The 27,755-nt window shown below is 34.0% G+C and overlaps 1 protein-coding gene across 1 annotated transcript; it reads left to right on the forward strand.

Moving 5' to 3' along the window:
* Positions 1-3,564: 3,564 nt before the first annotated feature.
* On the forward strand, positions 3,565-27,528 carry LOC128677757 (G-protein coupled receptor dmsr-1-like). Its single transcript, XM_053758832.1, has 7 exons — positions 3,565-3,936; positions 16,139-16,547; positions 17,431-17,589; positions 17,942-18,078; positions 20,042-20,144; positions 24,035-24,422; positions 25,064-27,528. The coding sequence occupies exons 2-7, from the start codon at positions 16,263-16,265 to the stop codon at positions 25,285-25,287; spliced, it is 1,296 nt and encodes a 431-aa protein (XP_053614807.1). The 5' UTR covers positions 3,565-3,936; positions 16,139-16,262; the 3' UTR covers positions 25,288-27,528.
* Positions 27,529-27,755: the final 227 nt, after the last annotated feature.

Consider the following 27,755-nt stretch of genomic DNA (forward strand, 5'->3'; position numbering starts at 1 on the left):
AAAAAAAATTGAGTTACATTTTTGATCTGTCCATCCAAAATACATGTTATCACCTGATCCCTATGCCACTTCATCCTTGATTTCGACCAGATGGTTTGATATTACCTAGAAATTCGAGAAACCACAAAACTAACCAAAGAAGAGCTGGTAACAAAGTTAAGAATGTTTATAACTCAAGTACGTGCTGCATGGAGGTAATTTGTGCTTTATTGTGTTAAAAGTTGTGATGTGCCGGGATATGATCTGGTACTATTAAGTTACATAGGTTATCCAAATTTACTAGCTGTGTATATGAGGAACTTTTCCATTACTTTGAAAAATTGGCTGAAGCAACCAATAAGACGATTCTCAATTGTTTTGCCCAATTTAGTCACTGAGTTTCGAAAATCCAAAGCCGAAGTCTCATTTCAACAAGATTTTCTTTGGATTATAATTTTGGAAGTAAAATTAAATTACAGTGCAAAGTTTCGTTCCAGACCAGTAACCACAGGCTGGCGTCCTAGCTGCTTGCGGCTACAGTAAAATGGAATATTACGGCGAAAACACGCGGCATCTCGTAAACGTAGAAAAGTTTTTATAGTAGCATCAGAGCGTCGCGTCGCGCTGCGTCGCGCTGCGTTGTCACATTTGTATAGCTTAGTTAGGAATGATATTATTGAACATCACACTGCGTTGACTCCTGAAAGATTCTAATCACGTCGGAAGGTTTCGAAGATGTCATCTAGTAAATTGACTTATGACACAAGTTTTTTAGCTTTAAATAGATTTCTGCATTGTTTCGTTTTTAACCCCCGACGACAGAAGGAAGGTAGCAGTCAAATGGCTGAACCGTTTTTAATCTAGATTTTTTTAAAAGATAGCTGTACTTCAGTAGTTTGGAAACGCTCACCTATTTTTAGCAGATGAGAAGATTACAAATACGCATTCGGGGGTTTCTTGTATTTTTAAATTAGTTTTTCTTGCACTGGAAATTAATTCCTGGCGTCTGAATAAATAATAATTCAGACGCCAGGAATTAATTTCCAGTATTTTATATTTATGAAAATATAACTTAATATTATTGTTTTAATAGAGAATAAGGACACGGTGTCTGGACAGAAGAGAGTGTTATTAGGAATTAGTTGTCTATTTATTTTCGTTGTTCGCTCCGTGACAGCGACAGGTGGGGCCGACGATTTATTTACAAAACAAATACTGAAATCACGAAATGTGGTCTTGCCGTTCTCGACTTAGCTCTGTTACTATGTAAAGATTGCTTTAAGTTTCGGGTGAGAAACAATCTCACGTTGTATCACGTCTCAGTGGCATTCTGGGCTGTGAGGGCCGTGAGACCGCGAAGCCATGATGTGATGTTGTGGGTGATGTCAGCGGAAAAACATCCGGCACCTGCCTCCATGATATGTGCTTGGTTTTACAACGCGTATCTGCCGCTTTCTATGATAGGCCGGGAAGTTGTATGAAATATATACTCTATCTCATTTTACAATGCTATTCTTTGTCTTTTGCCGACGACCTTCGAATTGAAAAGCTTGCAATTGAATTACAACAATGCACTTTGTGTTTCTTCTTAAGAATATTCCCTTCTTGGTTGTTTTATAAAAAAACATTTTGAAAGACAATTTCGTATTTTAATAAAATGAAACGAAGCGGAAACTTGCGAGCGAAATATTTCAGTTGGCAATGTTGTTAATTTTATACATTTTAATAAGTACAAGTAGTTACTTACCTTATGTTTACCGCCCTTTTAAGCCCTAAGAATTCGAGTATATTGCCTAGACTACATTATAACTTATTACTTACATATTATTCACATAATTGTTAATGTATGTTGTTAATGTACCTATAAAATGATGGTTCAATTTACATGAGAGTATTAGAATTTCTTTTCTTACTTCAATTATTATAATAATATTATTTTCAGGGGCGTTATTGGTTAACCATATTAACAATTATGCCAATACAAAGACTATGCGATGCGAAGAAGAAAATTATAAAATCGAACCGTGCGGGCTCTACTCTAACTGCTAAAACCGAAAAAACGCTCCGATGATGACAGGGAGTAATTATTAAAAAAATATATAACACGGGCTTTACTAATACGCTTTTATTTGCGATTTTATTTATAAAATTTTATTCAATATACTTAGTTTTGTGATACGTCTGTGGTTATAATTTAAGAAATATAGTTCTACTTCATAAAAATATTTAGTATCACAGATTAAGTATATAAAACAATTAGTCACTTTTACACTTCACAAGCTTTAATTTAATTTTCAATGTATGTATGTATGACCCCATATCCCTATGTATATTCGGGTGGAATCTTGCAACTCAATTTTGAAACAGTATAGCAGTTGTACAGACGTTTAATTTGTATTACAATGCATTATTTTGATTAGCATGACGGCTCCAGACATGGAAACTCCTAAATGGGTCACACATTGAAGAAATAATTCTCTCAGACAACAATAAAAGCTTGTAACCTTGTGTCAAAAATTACACAAGCGTTACAAAAAACTTATAACGAATTTTTCCAGACACGAATTTTTTTCCCTGTAAGCAACTAGAAATTATAAGAGTCGCTTTTGAAAACTCGAGCATAAATAATGATCGTTTAATAGGTACCTTATTATATAAATAGTTTTGGGTCCAGCTCTCGTGTCTCTGAATGTATTCTTCTCCAAAGAGCTTAGTGGTTTCTGTGTTCTCCATTCAACCGTTCTCCATTCATTAGTTTATTTCCATAATAATATAGGATAAGACTACTTTCGTGCGATGAAATATGGAAATTTTATCTATTGTTGCCCGGCGACCCTTGTTTGTGTAGGCGCTTAACGTAAGTATATGTAAAAAGGCTTTATTATTTACACATTTGGTTAAAAACCTTTACGCACAAAATTTCTAATAATGCCGTGGGTACCAGTATTAATTTTCATTATAAACTTTGTTAATTCAAATTGTAACGAATTAATGTGGAACACGCAGTCTAGGCCGCCCAATTTAAATGCAAATATCAGTAAGTATATAACGTATCGCGTCGAATAGTTTCATTGAGGATATAAAATCTGTACGCTATATACGTAGTCAAATAAATAAACACATCATTAATAAAAAAAAAATATTGCGCTATATACAGTCAAAACCACACCCAAATTCATTGCAATCATATAGGCATCCATATAGGGTAACTTGAAGTGCAGTTGATTGTACCAGGTTATGAGTATTATAAAAACAGGAGAATTGTTTATATTTTCCATTCACTTGAGCACCATTAGTTACAATCTCGCAAGAGTGTATAGTTACCTAGTTCAATGGGTAAAACAAAAATAACTTTATGATGCATAAAGCACATAATCTGCATATACCAGAGAAAATCGCTGACGTCTATCCAAGAAAACAGGCTCCTCAGCTATTACGTAAGAGTTACTGGATGTACTTCCATCCAGACTGCACACTATTAGGCTTTTACGAGAGCTTGTTCATTCTCACAGAGGTACAGATAGAAAAAAAGATAGCATGAAATAAAATTGCTCTCAAGCCTCAAGTATGGAGCAACAGGCGAGTATTGTCAGGCAGTGTACATGGAAACGTCGTTGCGAACAACCGCGGCACCACACTGCGCGCGCAAATCGAAAATAATTTTCGCGCGTTCATAATTTGAATTCAAAACCAAATTCAAATAAACTAATACCACAGTTTGCTTTGATAACATTTTCTATTTTGCTATCGTATTAAAACCCGGCTTTTTATCTAGAACATTATCGCTTTGTGTAAACATTGAAAATTTGGCGGTTTGAATTTTTCCGTAAATCAAACAAACAGTATAAAGTAGTTATTATTTTAGCTACCTATCAATGAGCCGCTTTATTTTGGTAAACCACCAATCTCTCTACGAACCTTTGAGGAAGTGAGTGTGAAGACTGGAAGCGCGAAAACGTAAGTTGTTTAATTTGTTTTTTTTTTTTTCATGTTTTTATTATAAAGTCAATATGTACAATGTACTTAAGTAGTTACTAAGTTAAAATTGTGTAACGTAACGTAACGTAGAGTACTAAGCCAATGGTTAATGCGCTGTGACGAGCATCATAAATTATGCATATTTATTTTTGTTTCGTTTAGTCTGCAGTACTCAACATTCTGTTGTGCTCGTCATCTTTATATGTGTACTTTTAAAAAAATCAACAATATTATATAATATATAATATAACATGGGTATGGTCAACTCGATGAAGAAGGTGCATTTATATAAAATCTACCGTGTGTAGGTATTGCATATAGGATACAAATATCCTATCTACTGTGTTCAGGATAGGACCAAAATGTAAACATCATGTTTACATTGTAGATTTTTAACAGATGGCCAGACAGAAGAAAAAATATTTGATTTGTATAAAATTTGTTTGTATAAAACTATCATAACAAAAATAAAATAATAGTTTTTTATTTTTGTTATGACAGTTTTATACAGTTTTTTTTAAATATATTTATGTAGGTATAGACCTACATATATATTTTACGACTGTGATGCCCCGGGCCCCGGGGTCAGTATTAAAATAAACCGTAAGTATTATGACCTTACGACCGGCAGGCGCCTGACGTCAACGCTCCTTGAGAATTTTGTTTAATAAGTTTAATAAGGAAATAAGAGTTTTTTTTGATGTAGCTAGTCACCTCATACAATATCCATTGGAGTGGTTCTATTCTACCACACTTTTCTAAAAGCATTCCATCTTCATTCATCCATATGGAAAGAATAAATAAACCGCTCTATTTGCAAGAAATTTAATGATAACTGAAAACGACAGCTAAATTTTATCAAGTCTGCTAGGTGTACACCTACCTTCCGTAATGGATTTCGGTGGACATAATTCACCGTCGTAAGTACCTACTTCTCGAATTTGTAATCAAATCAGATCCAAGGTTTGGAAATATTTCCTACTTTTTAAAAAAGTGAGGGTGTTTGCTTGAAAAATGCTGTCTATTTTTACATTAGGTACTGCCAACAGACTAGAAACTATGATTTAGTTTTAGTTTAGTGACAGAACTGTGATTTAGTTTTAGTTTAATTTTAGTTGTAGAATTGTGATTTAGGTTTAGTACCTATCTCTAATCCTGGCGTGCTCCAGGTAGCATTAGGTGCTGTGACGCCTGCAGTCAGCCGCTCCGACTACCTGACGTCAACTATCCTTGGGAATGCTTTTGTTGCCTATCAGCTGACTAGACTACGTGTCCGATGGAGACTATGGGACACGTAGTCTAGGCAGTAGTAGTAGTAGTAGGCGTAGTTTTACGATATACATGGGAGAACATGGAGTGATCATATTCTAGGGTAGTCTCACCGCCTCTATACTTATATAATTACATCTGTGTATCTGTGTATAAACGAGTACATTACTTTACACTTATCACGGATTTTAACTCTCCACTCAGGTTTTTCATCCAGATATTAAAAAAAAAAACATAAAAAATTGAAAACAAACGACGAAAAATTGATTAAGAACGACGTCGTTCTATTTTTGAACCGCTACGAGTTTCGCTTGTAGCACTTGACGACGGCTACGAAAAATAGTCTTGTTTCACCATTTTCTGATAAAATCTTAGAATTAGTAGGTACTCTGGCGAATAGACAAATAGATAAATCTGCCTAAACCGATTTTCTATTGAACACTAGTGAAACACATTCTTTAACGCTATCTGTTCGATATGTATATTGACTATCAGATATTTTATCAGTAAGCGGTGAAATCGTGAATAAGCCAGGTAGACTCTGATTATACTTAAAACATTTTTATTATCTCTATAAATACGTCCATTTCTTTGTCTGCTAAGCTTTTAGGGTATTTTTTGTAATATTCTAGATACTACATGAAAAAAAAAGAAAAAAAGAAACATTTTTAAATGTTTATTTTTTCTTTTTTTTTAAATAAACATTTAAAAATGTTTTAATCAATTAAATATTTTCATGTAGAAGCAGGAAAAAATCTATTTATAAATCATCTCCTAACGACTACAATCTCAACTTTGTTTATTGTTAGTAGATATATGTTTGTTATTTCCAATTATCGCCACGTGCAAAGGTAGGTACCAAATTATATTGATTCGCGAGAATTCGAAGGCACTCGGCTCTTTGTTTTCGAAGTGACAATCGAGATTGAGTACGTATTCTGTAAATTGTACCGTAACATACCTAACCTATGGTAATTGGATTTGAAGATTTATTTCATAATATAATTTGAAGCGAGGCATGGTGCCAGCCAGCCGAAAGGGCGCAATTTATATATCACCCAAGTAATTTACTTATTTCTCTCAACATACCTACAGAAATTTCGTATAGGCTACCTTCCCTACGTACATAACATATACCCTTACCTACAACGAATTTGGAAAATTAAATAAACGTTTGATGAGCTATTTTGTGACGACCTCCGTGGCCTAATGGTCATCATGCTGGACTGCTACACTGTTCGATTCCCGGTCAGGTCAAAATGGAAAATGATATTTTTCAGATTGACCTGGGTCTTGGATGTTTATCTATAGATGTAGAATATAGTATCGTTGAGTTAGTATCCCATAACACAAGCTTCGAACTTACTCTACTTACTAATTACTTTGGGGTTAACTCAATGTGTGTGATTTGTATGTATATTGTATGTTCGTGAACATCATCATAATATCAGTCCTTTTCTGTCCAATGCATAGGCCTCTCCTATGTCAACCTTCTCTATCCAATCTACGCACGTACGTTCAACAATATCTAGCAAAATATGTACTAAAATAACTGAAGTAGGAATATTTCAGCTGCATTGAGTAAATTCATTCACACCTAATTACTTTACTATATTTTGTATTTATAGTATAGTGCCTACATTGCGTTTTGTATTTCACTAGACACACTAGACATAGAATAACATTTGAGTTAAATAAAATGGAAAAATAAAACACGTTTGTCATAATGAACGCCTGCCTTTCATAATTATGAAAGGCATAACTTTTAAAAATAAAATTTCTAGCAAAAAAATTTTAAGTAATTCTGTATACTACAGAAGCAACCACACCCACCATCCATTACAAGATCTTGAAATCAAGCATTACAATACAATACAATACTCTTGATTGCACCAAAAACGAAATTTACAAAAAAGAACCATACAAAAATAAAATAAAGGCACAAAGGCGGACTTATCGCTAAAGCGATCTTTTCCAGTCAACCTTGGGGTGGGAGGAAACGATAATGGAGAGAGGCGTTGGCGCAGTAAATAAAATAAACTAACACATAATAGACATACATATACATATAATATATAAATATATATACAAATTTGTAAAAAAATACCTAAACATACAAATAAATAAGAAAAAGTGGAAAGATAATGTGACTTGACAAGTAGTTTAAATTTGGATAGAGTTCATGCATTACAGATATCAAGGGGTAGAGTATTCCAGAGTCAAACAGCTTGAACAGAGAAAGATTTAGAATTGTGGACAGGAAATCTAAGTTTCAGTGAAACCGTGCTACGCAGACTACGAGAAGAGTTACTATCATCACTTAGAAATTTAAATCGGTCCTTGAGATATGGAGGGAAATAAGGGTTAAACAACACTGAATAAAGCATGCATGCATGCATGCAATATGCATGTTACGGCGAAGTCGAATGGGGAGCCAGTCAAGTTGGGAGCGGAAGTTAGAGATATGATCGAATTTACGGAGTCCAAAAATGAATCTGATGGCAATATTTTGAAGGCGATCACGTTTGTTCAGCTGTTCTTCAGTGAGGTCAAGGAAACAAGTGTACAGTACATAATCAAGAAGAGGATGAAGAAGGGATTGTGCGAGCGCAGTTTTAGTGTCAATAGGCAAAAAGTTATGAAGTCTTCTCAGTGAACTAAGGGAAACAAAAAGTTTTCTACTAATTTCTTTGTTGTGATGTGACCAAGACAAGGTTTTATGAAATACCAAACCCAAATTCTTCACGGAATCGCAGAAGGAAATAACTTCATCATTAAAAATTAGGGGAGGCAGCGAAATCCAATCGATACGAGAATCGTAAAGTAAGGACTACCAATATTATAGATTTAGTTTTAGACGGATTTACTCGAATACCAAAAGAATTGCTCCAAACAGATATACGCTCTAAATCATCATTTACAATTGCAATTGCAGAAGGCAAGTCATCTAATGAGGAGTGATAATAAATTTGCAAGTCGCCGGCGTACAAGTGGTAGGAAGACCGAAGATTATCAGTGATGTTATTAACAAAAAATCCTTTTCGCCTGTAAATAAATATAATAAAAGGAAAACTTGGAAAGACACACTACACATTGTCTGTGGTCTCGATAATGATACACTCAATCAAAACTGTCAATAACATCGTTGAGTGTAGAAATACACCAGTGTTATTGCTTTTTGTACATAATGATCAACACTCAACACCGGTCTACAAATAAAAGTCGTATTATACATATATGTAGAAATATATACACAGTGTAATCTTATTAATTTTATTTATATGTTATATGCGAAAGTTTTGACTTTAGCATCATATTTGTAAATTAAAGATTTACAAAAAGATGGCAAAATATTCCTTCTTTTCTACACAGAGTCAAATTTTGAATGGCTAAATCTCACTTCACTTGAATGGCAAATTTTTCTTATAGTTGATCTTGAAAGTCTCATGGGAGCGAAGCTTTATGTGATCAGTGGCCAAGGCTCAACGATTTTCCGAGAAAACGTAATTCATATATCATTGGATATTTTGATTGCATTTTGATTGATTTACTATAGATTGCATTGACCAAAGATAATCCGTAAAAAGAAGCCGCAACATTTAGACGCAATGAGGTTTTTAAACTATAATGGTAAACTAGGTTAAATAATGCCAGTTTGTTATTCATTCATACACATTTATTTATTCATATACACAATACAACTAATACGTTACAATTTTGGTTTATAATAAAACTTAATTTCATTTTAGATTTATCTATATATTAATTTGACACCAGAATCAGAATATCAACATTTGAAATATCTACATTTTGTTTTTGTACGCTAAATAAATTTGACTTATTTAAATTTTTAGTCGCACCGAATGAATGCAATTCTGTATACGTAATGCTTCCTTAAAAAATCCTTACAAATTATTATTGACACAAAATTAAACTATTTAAGCTGTAATTATATATTATGAACCTTTTAATCAGTTGTGGCTATTAATATCTGTTCCGTCTATTGACAAAACTTATCAGGTTACAAATGAACATGTGGTCAATATATTATTTTGTTGGTTTTACTCGTAATTAAATGTGTTCGTAATTAATAGAGTTGATTAATGTGTGGAAGCGATTTATATTTATGAGGTTTGCGAATTGTTACAAAGAAATAGGTGTCAACAATATCAACATAATCCAAAACTTTTGACTGCACCTGAGTTTGTAGCAGATGATGTAATAAAGTCGAGAAAATATGACAGTAATATTTATAATAGTAAGGTTTAAAATAAACAATAAAATAATAAAAAAAATTTTGACTTGGATCAACATCGTTCATTGAATCTTCGCAGTAGCATGATTCCAAAATATTGATTTTAGATTCGTATTTCACGGGTATTGTTCTCGCCGCTCACACAAGTCGTCAGTGTACCGTTTCAAAATATTTTTATCACAAGCTGCGCCCCTTGGCTCCGTTCCCCAGGGAAATTTTAAATCCAAGTCTAACTGAATTTATTTTTGCGCTATTTAAGTTATACGCTGTCCTAAAAATATTTAGTGTTGAACACCGAAAGTTTTATGCTTTTACAAATAGTATTTTTGCATAAAAATGACATTTTCCCTGTAATCCCTGTATTTAAGTAGATGCTAACTATTTCGTTTCATTTGGTACAAAACTTCATGAAACACCTCTTACTAGTGGATGTTATCACTAGACAGCTTAACACACACCTTGCGCATGTGATTAGCACAATATGGATTACGGATCGCTACAACCAAAACTCCGACTAAATAAACAAAATATAAATAAACATGCCAATCTAGCCGCATGCGCAAGGCCGAAGAGGAAATCGTATTTTTATCGGTAATGTGGTTCTCATCAAAATGTCAGAATTGCAATGCTTAATAAATTAAAGAATAAAACAAACGTTTCTTTCAAGTCTAAATATGTAGTTATTTAATATAGTTAATATATTTCAATTTGAACAGTTTTTGAACGGTTTTAGCCCATGAACCATTCCGCCAATTGACTATTTGATTGGGAAAAAATGTGCATATATTAAGGTATAATATAATATTGATACATATATAGATAGTGTTTGGTTATCCAAACACTATAATTGTATCTATATTGATTGATCAATTTTATTAATGATTAATATAATAATTTACTATATACAATTTCGATATACCTAAATTTTGTTTGTATTTGTTGAAATAAATAAAGTTATTCGACAAGAAAACACAAAAAAGTACAGAATTTAAAGATAAAACTCAGTGGCAAACTTATACGGTGAAATTCATTATTTTTGGTTTTAGAGAAAAGATCTGATTGACATGTGAGTACCATGAAAATTCATAAACATATAAAATATACACAAGGTCTAAAAATAAACAGACATAATTTTAATTACTCGGTGTCTTCATAAGCATACACGGGTCAGGTACTACTTGATAACTAGAATTCAGTATTGCAGAATATATACATATATTGCATTCAACGTGAGAAAATTAAGATGCAAGGAAATATTCTTTGATGAATGTTCTCATTCATATCTAACAGATTGGATTAACACTATTTTTCTCACTAATGTAAAGTGAATGTGAGTTTTCTAGAATAACAATGGTTATAAAACTCGCACAACATTGGTTGGAGTATAGTTCAGGTCAGAGGTGATCCGATTATGTCATGTTCATTCCCTATGTAGGGATTTTGTGTGCGCTGTTTCAAGCCCCAAATAGGTTTGCGCTGCGAACATTACAAATGGAAGTACCAGTACTTACATTACAAGATGTAAGAAACTCCAAACCATCTAGGTACCTAGATGGTTTTGCGGATCTTAAATCTTATGCCGGCTCCACATTGTCGTCGAACAGTTTGCCAAACATTGGCGGATTGGATATACATTGCTGGTTTTTCATTGCGTTAAATAAAAGCACTCATACTAACTTCGCAATGTTCACGCATTCACGTCGGCATGTAGCTGAATTCGGCGACAGAGTGGAGCTAGCATTAAATGTGTAATCCGATGGTTGATGACGATCCGACTTGGTTAGATCCAACGTTTCCTTGGTCTTTGGATCCAAGCGAGCAAATAAGAATTCAGTATTACTTAAGACAGAAAAGCAGTATAAAAGCCGAAGAAAAGGAAAGCCGGCCTGCATTCCTTTTCGCTCTTTTTCGTATCTCGCTGATAGATCTCCCAATGGGCAGTGCGTTGCCAGAAGTTCTTTCATTTTGAAAGAATGAAAGAAAATGAATATTTCGTTTAAGACAATCACGGCGCGTGGCTGTATGGCTCTTGCGATTTACTGTGCTGCAGTCCAACATGTTAACTACACACCACACATTTGTGATGTTTGCAGTCTAACAACAATTCAAAGTATATTAATCACGTAGAGAGAGGTTTTCATATCCGCTTCCTTTTTGGCGGTGGCGATTCGGCGTGCCACTATGAACGTGAATTGAAATTGCAGCTGAAAATATTGGATTTATATCAGTTTGCTACAGCCAATTTGCCACGTATTTGTTTGCCATACGTTAAAAGTGATTTTTTACTTCTTATTCTTCTTGATGGCGAATTGACAGTTATGGCGAATCGACTATAATTTAAAATATCGCTCGAGTCACTTGGTTCGATTTCCTTTATCCTACTTGAACTTTTTCTTTTTTGGTGTCGCCATTTCCAACTGGAAAATAGGTATCCGCCATAGATAAAAGAAATATACATGGCCATTTGAGAATCAAACGAGAAAATATTGGGGGTAAATCCATCTCAGGATCCAAGGGCCGTGGCTTGGCCATTGGACCCTGAGTATAATTAGGTACCTACCCGTAAAAATTACCTACATGCAATTCTAATGTGTAAAATTACTGTTTGATGATAGATTATTTTTAAATATTTTTTAAATAAATGTTTTCTCAAATAAATCATCTAATAAATTTTGTTGTACTCCTGTCAGCGGGAATCGTACGGTTATACATATATTATAGGTCGAAATTGTTCGAAATCTTTTTTACTTTTTGTACACCACTTGACATTGTCTTTAAGATATAATGTAATTTCTGTGGTTGACTTTAACATTTTAAAAAGAAAACAGACGAAGCGCGCGTGTTCGCTCACAAGTTCACAGACGAGCGGACACGCTTTGTATAATTAATTTCGTATGAAATTTACTCGAGGAAACTAGGGTATGTCATTTTCCTTTGTTTCATCCTAAATGGTCAATACGGTGTGATGGTCGGCGCCAGACAGACGATATAAGTTACTACCTACTTTACTCCAAACGTTGACCAGCTTTGATTTACATACATACTTAATACACAGTGGCGGTGATTGGTAATAAAACCCTGGTGCAAATGACATATGGGGCCCCAAACCAGCTTGAGTTACTACATAAAATGTTTTGTTAAAAAAACTGTTTTATACAGACCGGCCTAGTGCACAAAAAGATAGTCCCATTTAAATAAAGCTGTTTAGTAACATGTATTATTTTATTACCTTGTAGTGTCACTGCAGGTCAAAGGCTATATAACATTTATCCCTGTCCGGCGTGTCAAATTCTTCTCTGTTTGATGATTTTATGAAATGTTAACTGTGCGACGCCCGATGCCCTGGGTCTGAGCCTTTATTCGCACAATATCAGATTCCTAAAATATTAGATTATTAAAATAGCATATTCTCATATGACCGAAATTGGAGTGCCCCTTTATCTCAGAGCCCTTTATCTAAGGTGCACCTTTTACCCCTCCAATAACTACGCTTTAAATACATACGACCTTGTACCCGTAACAAGGACATCAATTTTAATCGTACATATTCAATATTCACAACTGTACAATGTTTCATTGAAATCAAAATTAATATCGCTTTTATTCATTTATTTATATCTATTGAATAATGGTATGAAATGAATGTGTTTATTGAGAACTCTACATGGATGTATTTTATGCGTATTTATAGTATAACTATTTAATTATATATAATTTCCCTAAATAGGTTACTAAACTAAACTTAATAATGAAGGTGCACGTCAGTTTGAAAAAACAATAGTATAATTGGGTTAGTTATAGCATTATCCAATACTTCCAGGAGCTATAGTGTACCTTAATTTCTAATATAAATCACTAAAATGCTGGATAAAAAAAAGTAGTATATTAACCCCATCCCACTACAACTCTGATGAAACCTCCAATTAAAAGTTATACGAGTTCTGTTATAGCCAAAAAGTGATACAAAATAGACATACGGACCAAAATGAAAGGCAAAGCGAAATTGGAGCAAAAAAACAAAGTTCCACGACATCTCAATGAAAAATACGATGTAATGTGTCCAGCTATTTGCAATTTGAAACTGGAGTCGGCCGCCGTTGCCCCGGCCCGTGTCAAGTTTCCGATATTTCAACACTACACTCTAAATTGCTTCGTTATTTTTGTATATTCGTTGCTCATGTGTTGATAAAATCCATTCGAATCCTAATGACGTTTATATTCTTCTTCCCCTTTGCGAGTTGAAGACAGTCAACATTTTGTTGACCAATATATACGTGGCGACAGGAATAGCTTTGTAGTAGTATCTCATTGTAATTCTATTACTCATTGTAATAGTTTGTCATTGTATTATTTTACGTTTTAACTATAGTATGTTTTAAAAATGAGATTTATTTCATCATGAAGTTGTCATTGCGAGATACGCAGGGGCGTTAAATTGCAGTGTCTAATTAGTAAACATTCCCGTACGATGAACTTGGAAAAGGAAATTAGTTCGTTTGTGTGCTTCTAATTTTAATTGCATCAACTTATTCCTTCCTCCCGAGCTAGACAGAGTTATGTCTTATTTAGGCATAGGCTTATTTGAAACATTTCTTTATACATATTATTTTATTTATTTTCGATCAAAATGGAACGATTTTTCATGTCCAAGGATTTATTTATCCAAATCTTAACAGATTTGACATACGAGATAAATTGATTTCAAATTGTGTTATTTACATTTATTTATATTTACTTAGGAGTATAATTGAACGTTATTTTCAAGACTAAAGATTTGTTTATCCTAATCTATCTATGTATCGTAACATACTTAATTAATATAATTCCTGATACGTGTCATATGAGCAAATCCAAAATTATTATCTGTATTCATGCATATTGATGAGTCGCTAGGCGGTTCTATTCCTGTATGTTGGATTGAATTTATTAGGATACCCATATCGCGTGACTTTAACCTTACCTTATATATTGTACTAGCTTTTGCCCGCGGCTTCGCCCGCGCAAATTTCCCCACGGGTTCTACTCTGCATTTTTCTGCGCAGATTATAGTCAACGTCAAAATTAACAGGTGCAACTCACCCTAAATGTTTAATCAAAGGTAGATTAGAAATGAGTCATGCTTGATCATAAAAAATATAAGTACCTATATGGACAATTTGAACGCGGTCTTGTATGTTGTATTAATTTATATCATAAATTTTGTCAGTCACAGCGCCGCAACTTATCATCTTTTGTGTATCCATCACCTATTCTTCATATTTTCCCTTCCATTCCTCTTTTTCATGTATTTAACACAAGACTATATTTTATTGTAAGTATCGTGACTTTTATTTTTTATCTCATCTGACTGAATGATCGATGCAGTGTAGGCGTTTGTCTTAGTAAAATGGCAAAAATAATTTCTATTATTATCTTGTCTGTCTGGTTGTCACACCAATTTTACTCAAAGCAGCTATTAACAGTCCACCTACTTTTCGTCAGTCTTCGCGTATTTTTATAGTAAACTAGCTTAATTGACTTGACGTAGGTAATTTATCAAAAAGTATATTATATTTTAATTTGGAACTTCCCGCGACTTCCTCAGCGTAGAATATTTATTTCTGAAAGCATTTACCTACTGGCATGCATGGGGCATGCCAGATTACTAATTTTTGGCACCAATATTTTAGTGCGGTAGTCGTGTTTTGTTATCTTTTCAACGCCCAACGGTTAAGCCGTGAAAGGGGAACAGACATAAAGAATTTCGCATTTATAATATTATTAGCTACGCCCCGGGGCTTCGCTCCTGTGGGTATTTCGGGATAAAAAGTACCTTATGTGTTATTCCAGGTTATATTCTACTGTGTAACCATGTGTGACATGTATAACAAGTACATTTAAATATAAATAAATGTACATACTAAAATCTTCTGGCATGTGATCTTTACAAAATTCTTAAATTAATTATTATAATAATACAATTAAACCAAAATACTAAAAGCTGTAAATGAAAATGTATTCATTCAAACTCAAGACCACGATTACCTAATAAATATATGCACATATTGTTTAAAAGCTAAATTGTCAGTAAAAACTTTGGTTTTAAGTCATTAACATAATATACTTAGTTTTAATCGGATTAATAGAGTTGGAGCTATCAATAAAATTGGACCCTTTTAGATTAGGAGTTCAGGCCAGTTGGTGTGGATATGTGTGGAATAAAATATTAATCCTTTCGTTTTATTCGACGTGTTACGTAACACTTCGATTCTAATCATTTAGACACGCACACCGCGCTCGGCATTGTCTCGCGTGAAAAATCCCTTCACTTCACTTATGTACTGATCACTATTTGCATGATGTAAAATTTCACACCAAATTCACCAACAAGTCGAATTCATTTCATCAATAACCGGGAGATCCCGGCTAATTTAGCAATAAAAAATAGATAGTTTTTTTATTGTTAAATGCTACTCCTGAGAGTTTCGTCTATTTCTGTACCAAATTTCAACAAAATCGGCTCAGTAGTTTTTGAATTTATTCATTATAAACAAAAATACCAATCTTTTATCTTAATAATATTAGTATGGATGGGAAGTGTGGTTTTGGATAACCACACTTCCCATCCATACTGGAAACGATGGAAACGATGTTTAATTTTAAAATCTATTGTTTCAGAGACATCGAAATGTGCACTCGATCGACAATACCCCGCGCGACTAGAATACATAGTCATTACTGCGCGACTCGGATCAACTCGAAGGCGTAATTTAAACCTATTGTACTGAATAACCGCTGTACAATGCTGGCCGACGAGACCACTCGGCTCTCCAATCAAACTATCTACAATGACTCCAATATCACATACGATTTCGTAGACGATGGCTCTAGAATCATCACTTTATTAAAACATAGGGGGTTCAACCATAGTTCAAGCATCAGCGAAGTACTCAAGGCCCTGGAAGATTGGAGAAATAGGGAGAATATTTCGTCACTGGTGAAAGAATGTCGCATGGAGTATTGTGCGGGAGAGATAAGGGACTTGGTGCTAGCTTACAATGGTATACATGGATATGTTAGCTTGTTGGTTAGTACTTTATATAATACAAAACTTAGAAGTAAGTGATGAATGATGATACGGTAATCGTCCAGTATTTGAGATGGATACTGGGCGTATCTCAATGGGCTATTTCACTCCAATCAGGTTTTTTTTAATATTGAGAATAAAAATATATAAATGTCTAACAAATAATTTATCTTGTACATCGAACTTGTATGGCAGCAATATTGAAATTACGTCACTGTTTTAAAGTAAAAATTATTCCTAATAAATAAATAAAAACATCGAAGTAAATTATGTAATTTATTAACAATGATAGATAAATTAAAGATTAATGAAATACATAGTCATATATGGTTTTTGGTGTGAAATAGGTAGCCTATGAGAAGGTATTTGTTATTTTAGTTTATTAAGAACCTTTAAGCACGTCCATAACTTACTTTTGGGATGACTTTTACTTCTTGTGGTTTCAACACTTCCCTAACTCTATTTTCTCTTCTTTGTTAAGGTGTTTACGGTAATTTTGAAACTTCGTGAATGTTCACGGAATATGCATTTCAAATTATTTATATACTTTTGTATATTACTATAGTTCTAACTTGCTGAAATGGAGCATTATTTTTATCGTGATGTTAGCGTCATCCTTTTTGTGTGTGAATACAAAAAAACTATTTTAGAAATTTAATAATTACATTTTAAATTGCAGAAAAATTAACCCGGGGTACCATTCCTAAACATTAAACTAGTCTAAAAACTAGGTTCCATTTTGTTCCGAACTAAGCAATTCAAATATTTCTTTACATGTTTTTTATTCTTTAGCACATGTTATCAAAATGCTTTTCGTATTTCTCATTCATAATGTGAAAGATATATGAAAGACTTATTTTCTACAGTGTTTGTTTTCTGCCAGGTTTGCCTATTTGGCAGTCTAGCCAACATTTTGAACGTGGCCGTGCTGACGCGGCGCGACCTGGCGGCGGCGCCCATCAACCGGCTACTGAAGTGGCTCGCCGTGGCCGACGTCTTCGTCATGATGGAGTACGTCCCGTTCGCGGTCTACAGGTATCTGGTGAGTACGCACCTTTATCATTACGTTGTTCGTGAGATTGATGGCTGGTTGTCGCTGTCGTCTATGTTACGAGGTCCCGTTCGCTGTGTACAGGTATTAGGTGGTAACATGACTTTTTATTACGACTTTATAAGACGTCTTGACGGTCAGCCGTTGGTCCCAGCTGTAATTGCATGGTGAGTCATGGCCTATACTCCTTATCCATTTATAGGGAAAGTATTCGGTAGGTAAGTAGTATTTGTAATGGATAAAATCCATTTACAAAATGACAATGATAATGATGAATTGAATAATAAGGAATTGTTTTATTTTCGTTATCGCTATTTTTTTAATTTTCTTTTATTTGTTTCAGTTGCTCCCGGGCCAGGAGGACTGGCCTTACTCTTGGGCGGTGTACATGCTGTTCCACATGCACTTCACGCAGATATTGCACACTGCGTCTATATTTCTCACTCTTTCGCTCGCTATTTGGCGATACATAGCTATAAAGTGAGTCAAAATTTTGTAGGTAGTGTGAAATTTTATTATGAAAAGGAAAAATATCCCGTAAAGATAAAATGTTGATTTTATATTACTTAACCAATCAAATTTGAAATAAAATTAATAAGACTTGGTTATTTTTTTCCTTTATCGGCGAAAATTACCTTAATAAAGAAAACAATTATATAAAAGAATAGCCGCTAATTTAAAAAATATATATTTAGTAACTTGACGACCTCGGTGGCTCAGTGGTAAAGTGCTCGCCTCTGAACCGAGAGGTCCCGGGTTCGATCGCCAGTTGGGTCAAGATGGAAAATGATCTTTTTCTGATTGGCCCGGGTCTTGGATGATCATCTAGATGTGTATTTGTTATAAAATATAGTATCGTTGAGTTAGTATCTCATAACACAAGTCCCGAACTTACTTTGGGGCTAGCTCAATCTGTGTGATTTATCCTAATATATTTATATTTATTTATATTTAATTTATCGTAATTAAAAGAAAAGCTTGACCCCAAGAAAACAATTACCCTAATAGTCTAACAAGGATCCATTCAGCCAGCCATCAAAACACAAAATACTGAACATCTGAAACGGAACCTTATTGTATGTGCCTGCTAATATCTCGCCTAATGTCTGAATGTTAATCTTTTAGAAAGGATCTTTATATTGAAGGACGGAAATGGAAAATTCATACCTCTCTACTGGCATTACAATTCAAAGAAAATACTACTTTTCACACCCTATGTTATAAACATGAAAATGAGTGAATTTGGGGGAAATAATGATGCACTAAACGAATATCTGGCGTTTTATGACCCAACATTCACATATTTCGGATACTACAAAAAATATCTGGCCAAGAATACGTGATGCAAGATAATGTCTTTCATTCGTAATAGTTCAAAGGGATTAAGGGAAAATAGGACTTGACAGCTGATAGGCAACTATGGCATTTCCAAAGATGGTTAACGTCATGTTGGCGGTCAGTCATGAAATTACAGCTGTATCTTCGAATAGGTTTTATTCCTAAGCGGAACCTCAGCCACAGAGCGTTCCAAGATTGCCTTCATTATTAACGTTTGAATATTTAATTTCCGATATAATCTTCTCTCGGCAAAAGTGTCTGAAAAAGTATTCTGACATCTTCAATCGCAGCGGCTTTAAATGGTACCTATCATAATTAAATAAAAAGTGACGAAATGATGTCGGTAAAAGCGTCAGAATTTCCAGAACCACAGCTTAAGTAGACCATTAATATCTTTTGAGATAAGATGTTTTTATAGGCCGCCAGTTCGAAAACTTTATAATACGGCTATTTTAACAACTCATCGACAAAGTTTTACTTCACATTACGAGTAATAGCGCGGTATTCATAAAGACGCTTTATGATTAAGATCTTAAATTAATCCGGTAATCTATTCGCTAAATTATGTAGTATAATAACTTCCCTAGTGGAGGAACTGCTAAAAGTAATTTAATGTCAAACACAAATAGCTCTGACTTCCTTGTTACTCTATTTGAATGAAATGTAGTTTTCTAAGTATATCATTTTAATATTTATATACATGGCACAGAGTATAAGTATTAAAGTCATACAAATTCACATATTTGTCATAATACTAAATAAATACTAATGTAATTCAATCTCTTACGATCTCACAATGTAACCGTTTTCCGAGTGGCCAGCTCTTATATCAGCACTTTCACATTTAATTTTTGAATTTTCGATTTGTCGAATCGTTTGTAGTTTATACAGAGTGCTTTTGCGAATATTTTCCATATAACTCAATGTGAGCGACCCTTCTACCTCTTTATTTGACATATCTCATGACAGTAATGACATATATTATTAGTAAAAAAATTAATTTCTTTGAGCGCAAAAGATATAAGTATAAAGATACAAAATTAAATTTTAATTTTTTTAAATTCCATAATCAATTAAAGTTTTATTGTTTCTTGCGTGCTTACAGATACCCGTCTTACAGCCCGGCGCTGTGCACCGACCGGCGCTGCACCTTCGCCATCCTCTTCAGTTTCATGCTGCCGCCCATCCTCTGCATACCTTCGTATTTTGTAAGTAGATTAATCTAAAATACGAATTTAACTTGATCTTGATCTGATAGCTATAGCAAGAATACTCTAGGAATAGTAGTAAAATATTCGCAATTTTCTCTTTCGATTTAAATGTATGACAAAAAATCGATGGGAGTTCAGTAGAATAGGAAAATTAGACAAGAATATGTAAAATGTACCTACTATTAAAAGAGCACAGAGAATATTTATTTTGACTAAGGCAAGCACAAATATTTGATTATGTTGTGGGTGGTATGTACATATTAAGGGAGCAAGTTCCGAGCTGCTTTAGTGAGATAAACATAAACTGTTTAAAGTTCATCTTAGTTGCAACATCGACTGAATTAACCAGGCGCGTAACTCTGAACTAAATCGTGGTTTGTCTGTGACTAGCCTGGCGATCTTTAGCCTATGAATCATGAGTCTCATAGATTTTATTAAAGTTGAAATGCTTAGATTATTAGAAGACTAACAAGCATGCGGCACTTCAGCCTATGACGCCTGCATGTGGTGTTTTACACGTGTGTTGCCTACTTTGTGATCTGTATTTGTGGCCTAGGTTTTTTGCCACAGTAACCTATAATTAAACTGCCTCTCTCACTCTTCAAAGCGGAGAATGTAGTACCCATGCCGACGACCTGTTATGGAAATTAATATTAACCTTTTTTTAATAACACAAAAGTTTCTCAGTATTGCAGACGGCACTTCAAAACTTCAAATTTTAAAGCGAAGCGTAAAAGTTTCAATTTGCTTAATGGTTGGGTTGACAACCCACTCGGTTAAAGTTTTGTACTCAATTCTTATTAGCCTGTATCGATTCTGGATTTTTTTAGATAGGCAACAGCTTTGTATCTTTGAAAATTAATATAATTGGATACTCGTCCCAATTACCGCAGTATGAGGAGCCATGCACAGTAACTGTATGTTCATTACCGTTCCAGCAAGTCTACCGTTTTGTTGAAATTTGATACATGGTTCGAATATTTCATAATTCGAGTATAAGGCCACAAAGCCCCGGACCTAGTAAACGCAAAAAAATATATTACGTGACCGAAAAAAAAGTTTAATACTTTGATGTTGTTTTTATATGAAGATATACTTTTTAGCTGTTGCCCCCATCTACACCCGCGGTAGCCATGTTTGACTTCGGGTCATTCACTTATAGCTATTTCAAACTTCATCAAAATCGGTACAGCGGTTTAGCTTTGAAAGCATGACAGATATCGCGTCATAAAATTAGTATAGAAGTGTGATTATAATAATTATATATACTTACATAATGATACTACTTACCGACTTACCGACCTTAATCATTAGTACGTAGGTAGTCGTAATAGTAATGTCAGATGTCTTTAGGCGACTTAGTAAAACACACAAGTGTTCCGACACAAGTGTTAACAATTAACACACTCATGAAATAAAGAAGTAAAATCATCAATACGTCTATAAATTTCGGTAAATATTACTAGTGGTTAGGTTAGATTTATGGTTATGGGTGAATTTAAAGATTACACCCCGCTGGGACAAGGCATCTATACCCCGGGGTCCATACATGTCGCACTTACATATTATGGGATCGAATTCACAACACTAAATGTAATAATAGACGTTATAATTAAACCTTAATACCTTTGTTGTTGTTATTTTGGAAACAAACGACGCAAATATAACCAAATCGTTATTAATCAAAGTTAGTGCTAAACCGCAAATTACTGTACCTAAATGTTTTATGTCGGTACAATTTGTTTTATTGTGAAGTAAATTTATGCGGTTTTAATCGCTTTTCATTAAAAGAAATCGGTTTTGAATAGTACCATATGTATGACATCTATGCATATCTAGTCTACTTTTGCAAAAATACATAATTTACAATAGTGACTAGAATTTTTTTCACTTTTTCCAATATTTAATCCTACTTTATAGCAGTGGCGTGACCAAGTGCCATGGGACTCGAAATTAATTAATTTGAGGTGAGCCTTGACTTCGAATTTTCGGTATAATTGTATCACTATCTTGGTTTATACTTACTTGGTCTGACTGGTTCGTATGGCTTCGCGGCCTCACAACCTCGAATGCAAACGAAATAAAGAGAGAAACAGGGCAGTCTGATGGATTTCCTAATATTTAATACTTCATTGTTTAATAAGTATTTCCGGCAAATTTTGTGGTATTTACTGTATTAAATACTTTCAATAATAAACTTAAGTGTTATATAGCTACAAACTCTTTCATCTACGCATATTCTCGCTTTCATTTTGGGTTTGTGACGCCGCTAAGCCCAGGATCAGCTTAAATAATAAACCGAAATAATATTAAATTCTATAAAGGTGAATTCGTATTCGTTTAGTCTACTTCCTATTGTCTTCATAATATTAGCAATATTATTATTTTAAATGTGTTAAGCGTGTATCATTAATTATATAATTACTATGGCGCGTCCGTCTCCGATATGCGTGAAACCCCGTGTACCCTCTGGTGGTATCTGAAAACCAGTGCCCTGCTCTCTTTGCAGAATATGCACTGAGATAATGCCCTTTTATATCGCTGCGGCACATGTGTGTATAGTTATGTAGAAAGTTTCTTGTGTATTTGTCCTTCATTTTAATGGTTCACTGTATCATAAATGTATATTGTGTGTTCTCGATATAATAAACAGTTTATCTATCTAAAGGTCAATTTTTTCAATTTGGCGAGAAGAAGAAACTGAAACTTATTGTAATTCCATATATTTCACTTCATATCTAAATGATCTGAGATACCTAAGTGAGACGTAGGACCAAGACTAGTAGACATAGAAGGAATCATCTTAACCTTAATCAATCAGCGAGGGGAAGTAGACAAATACTGTCATCAATTCCCTCGGCGCTAATCTATCGGGATCCGCAATCCAAATCTATTAAATAAACACATTTGTCTTACAGCCACATTAAATTTATTGCTGCTTGGGGTTCATAAAATATCCTTTGTGGATACCAACTGGTGGCCGTGATTGAGTGGAGTACTCGAATAATGATAACAAAAATATTGACTGTATCGCATTCATTCATATCGTGTGTGCTAATTGCTAACACCATTGTCAGATTTTATTCAAGTTGCCTAAAGCCATCTGATATGATACCGCCATCTAGTGGCAATTAGTACACACTAATGAACTAAACTGTCCACCAATGTGTAGGTTCCCTCACGATTATCCGGAAGCAAGTGCTGGTCAATTAAAAAATTCTTACTATATTAGTCAGATTCAGTGTTAGCGATAACATATTCTTTATGAAATATAGAAAGAAAGACTAACATAACTTACTCCACTAACTTCGTAACCCTCGTTTCATATATTGCATATAGATATAAAATTGTTTTAATTGTTACGATCTCATATAATTAATTGCCAAGCTTTTAAGTTATTAGCAATTACGAGAGTAATACTACAAGTTTATCATACACTAGTGGCCCGACCCGGCTTTGCTCGGGTAAAATCATAATAATATAAAAGTAGCATTTGTTACTCTTTAACGTTTTAGCTGTCTCTGTGCCAAATTTAATCAAAATGAACCCAGTAGATTTTGTGTTTATTCATTACAAACAAAAAATACAAATCTTTTAAATGTTTTCTCTTTATAATGTTAGTATAGATAGTATGGATAACATAATTAACTTTTCTTTAAATCAGTCTTTGTTTCACTTACTTCGTTTTCGTGTATAAATAAATAATTTGAACAATCTTAAAGAAATTCTCAGAACGTAATATTTTTGTATATTCAATTTTCCACGAGTCATCTACACCCGAGTTGTTTATTTACGTATTGTGTAGTGTTCCAAGAATTGAGATTTAAATGTCTCGTCGTCGGTGAAGTTTGATTTATTTAAGTACTTATAAAAGTTGACGTTTCCAGGTGTTCACCATTCACAAGGACTTTACTGTTGACAAGAGAGGAAATATACCCACAAAGGTGTATTACGTTGATTCTGATTACGACGGGACATTGTACCAAGTGAATTTCTGGGTACATGCGGTTTTAATCAAGCTGCTTCCTTGTTTGATCCTCACGTTGATTAGTGCTTGGTTAATCCGGGCATTGTATAGAGCTAATAGTAGGAAGAAGGCCTTAAAAGGCTATAGTGCATGTCCGGCAGACACCGTCGTGAATGGGAACGGAAATATTTTCACGAGAAAGTCGACGAAGCGGTCCAAAGCTGAGCGGCGGACGGACAGGACGACCAAAATGCTGGTTGCGGTTCTGCTGTTGTTTCTGATGACGGAGTTTCCTCAGGGGATTTTAGGTTTGTATTAGATGCTGTTAGAGTTATCCTGCTTAATCGATTTTTTTAGCTAATGAATGAAACTAATAATAAAAAAGTGTTTCTAAACTAATATTGAAATGAGATAGTGTTGAACTTCTGTGGCGTGTGGTTCTGCTCTAAAGTAGGATCACTCCATATCATTAGGCTGATGATAGGCAACAATAGCATTCACAATGAGGGTTGACGTTAGGCAGCGGCTGGTTGTAAAATCACAGCCGAATCCTCGAAATTTTAAGGGTCTTCCAAAAATTTACGCTAAATTGTATGCTGACCCCAGGGTTAGCGGCCCGAATATAACTTGGGGAGATGGGGAAACATTAGTTTGTCCTTGTTTTCATTCACATAAAATAAGCAAAGTACTTTAGGCATAAGAGATAATTTTCCAAATTCCATAGTTTAGCTTCATGAGTATGGCTTTAGTATGTATACTTACTTGTAGGTAGGTATAATCAATAATCATTGTAATTTTTGCAATGAAATCAATCATCGACGTTGACGCTGTCCAACGATATCAGAAAATTAGATTTATCTGTTCAAGTATTGTACCGCAGAAGTTAGAGCAGAGCATCTACTGGTGGTCCATATTTTACGGGACTTTATAGTTTGAAACATTATCACAGGTCTGCTAAGCGGCATCCTCGGGCGTTGTTTCTTCAAGCGGTGTTACGACCTGTTCGGGGAGCTGATGGACGCGCTGGCCCTCCTCAACGGAGCCATCAACTTCGTGCTGTACTGCTCCATGTCGCGCCAGTTTCGCACCACCTTCGGCCAGCTCGTCTGGAACCGGTGTGCCCCTACGCAGCGGGCGAGCTCACACACAGAGCTGCAGACAACTTATGTGTGACTGAAGAAATGTTGTCGTAAATCGTTTTATGTGACTGATAAAGGTACTTTAACTAGCAATCATTTGAAATAATGTTAAAAAAATGTCTACAAATGTCTAATCGCATGATGAAATGGAATATCTTCATAGGCCTAAATTGAATTTAAGCTTAATGCCTAAAGAAGAAGTAGGAGATGAAAAATAGAGAGTGTGTGATGAAAATACAAACAAGTCATAATTTAGAGTATCTAACTACATGGTCCATCACTGGTAGAGCTTGTTTAATATTTAAAACAAATGAATTTCAACTGTGTGTATGCATATTTAATATCAATTACTTTTCAAGACCTCATAATGCTTTGAGAAGTAATGTGAAAATTATGAGCAAAGATTTTTATATATCGTTATGAGAAATGTCCAAACTGTATTACAGGCACGAGTAGTTATCATGTTGCTATTACCCAAAGATTTGTAAGTTGCATAGTTTGTAAGTAAAGTACGAGTATGTTAAGAAATTAAGTACCTACCTAAGTGTTTAATTTATTACATGTTAAGTGATCGCCAAGTGAGTGGCGCATTATAACCTAGGCACATCCCACTACATTGAATGTCAATTAGTAAATCCTATATCTTTCAAATTTATCAGGTAAACGGTCTAATCATGTTTTAATATCAGCAGTTTAATGGGAAATGCCACTATTTTTAAAACAAATTAAAAATCTTTGACAATTTTTTTACCTTCCGGAACGATCGCGTGACTCCTATTTTATTGACCAGAGCTGCTGGGTCTACCCAGTAAGAATATTTACTTGAAAATGTAAAATCCATGCAAATAAACCCTTCGTAGATTGTTATGTAGAACAACAACTGTATGACAAGAATTATGACGTCATAAAGTTCGAGGGATATGAAAAGCTGTGGCGAGCGAACTGAGTTATCTCGTCAAATTATCAATCTCGGCTCGGCAGCGCTTTACGAAATATGACATCCATTTTGGTCGGTTTTTTCATCATAAACTTTGAGTGGACAGAATTCTGTTGGCTGCTAGGAAAATGCGAATTTGCATAGCGTATTATGAATACAATGTGTCATCCGAAAGTAAATTGTTATGTAAATGGCTGTTCGCATTCTACATCAATAAAGGAAGTTGTTTATTTATGATGTATGGTATGATTTAGTATTGTTGTATATATATTAAGTCCTATTCTAACTAAGAATATTTTAATGTAGTGAATAGCATTTACTATTTTAAAGTACACATGGCACTGACCTTCCTTATGTATGAATAAAAAGTATGAGTCTCATGTTATACAATTAAATATTCATATAAATATTTAACTTGCACATATTTCCACGAAAATTAAATCTTTCTAAAATTATTGTTTATAAAGGAAAATAAATAGAAAATCAGTGTCTCATTTTGTCTCCCAGTACATTGAGAGTATTGAGACTTATTTATAAAGGTACCATTTTATGACACTATCCTTCTTTTTTATAAATGAAATCTGATTTCTAAAATGACTACCAGAAGTAGTAGTTAAAATTCTAAATAAACTAGCTAAACTAGCTGCCCTCCGGGGCTTCGGTCCTGTGGCAATTTCGGGATAAAAAGTATCCTATGTATTAATCCAGGTTATATTCTACCCGTGTACTAAATTCCATAACAATTAGACAGTAGATATTGCATGAAAGAGTAAGAAACTTACACCCATACATAAAATATTAGTAGGATGTATAAATATAGGTGGAATTATTTGTAATTAGAGCTATCTCTTTTCTCTTCCTTCTTTATCTAACTTATGTGAGATGTCGTGTCCATATTAGATGTAAAATATATGTGTAAACTATATAAAATATTAAACTATTGTATGATTACATACAGTTTTTATTCAATAAGTAACTATTAGCAGTAAGTTTGCAACAGAGATTATAAATTTATTGAGTTAAAATCAAACATGCCATTTACCACTGCCTTTCCAAGGCAGTGATTTTACCACTGAGATATCGAGGCGGATAACCACTCGTACAAATAAATTTTAAGACATTTTTAAATACTTCTATAATTTAATTCATTGATATTCGTCATGCCATATCATCGCCCCATATATAATCGTCCAAGTAGGAGAAGGCGATGATCGTAAGTTAGGTTTAGTAGCATATATATCAGGTACATTCATTTAAAATTTCGCCAGAATTGGCCAGATGGCCAGCATAATTTATAATTTATTTATTAAAACTGTATTCAAATTTATGAAATTCATAGGCAATTAAATAATTATTAAATTAAGTGAAGTTTTATTAATTTACTTTTATATATTAAAGTTCTAAGATCTGTGTCTATACGAGTATGTTACACGGAGTCGTAAATAAAAGGGAAAAAAATAATATTGACAAACTACTTTTTTTCGTATAGCAATAGAATGGTAGTTAATAATTATCCAAAGTCGCCAGCCAAGAGGATAGAGCGCACTCATTTATTTTCTTCACTT

The sequence above is a fragment of the Plodia interpunctella genome, chromosome 18 (genome assembly GCF_027563975.2).
Source record: "Plodia interpunctella isolate USDA-ARS_2022_Savannah chromosome 18, ilPloInte3.2, whole genome shotgun sequence".
Classification (NCBI taxonomy): Eukaryota; Metazoa; Arthropoda; class Insecta; order Lepidoptera; family Pyralidae; genus Plodia; species Plodia interpunctella.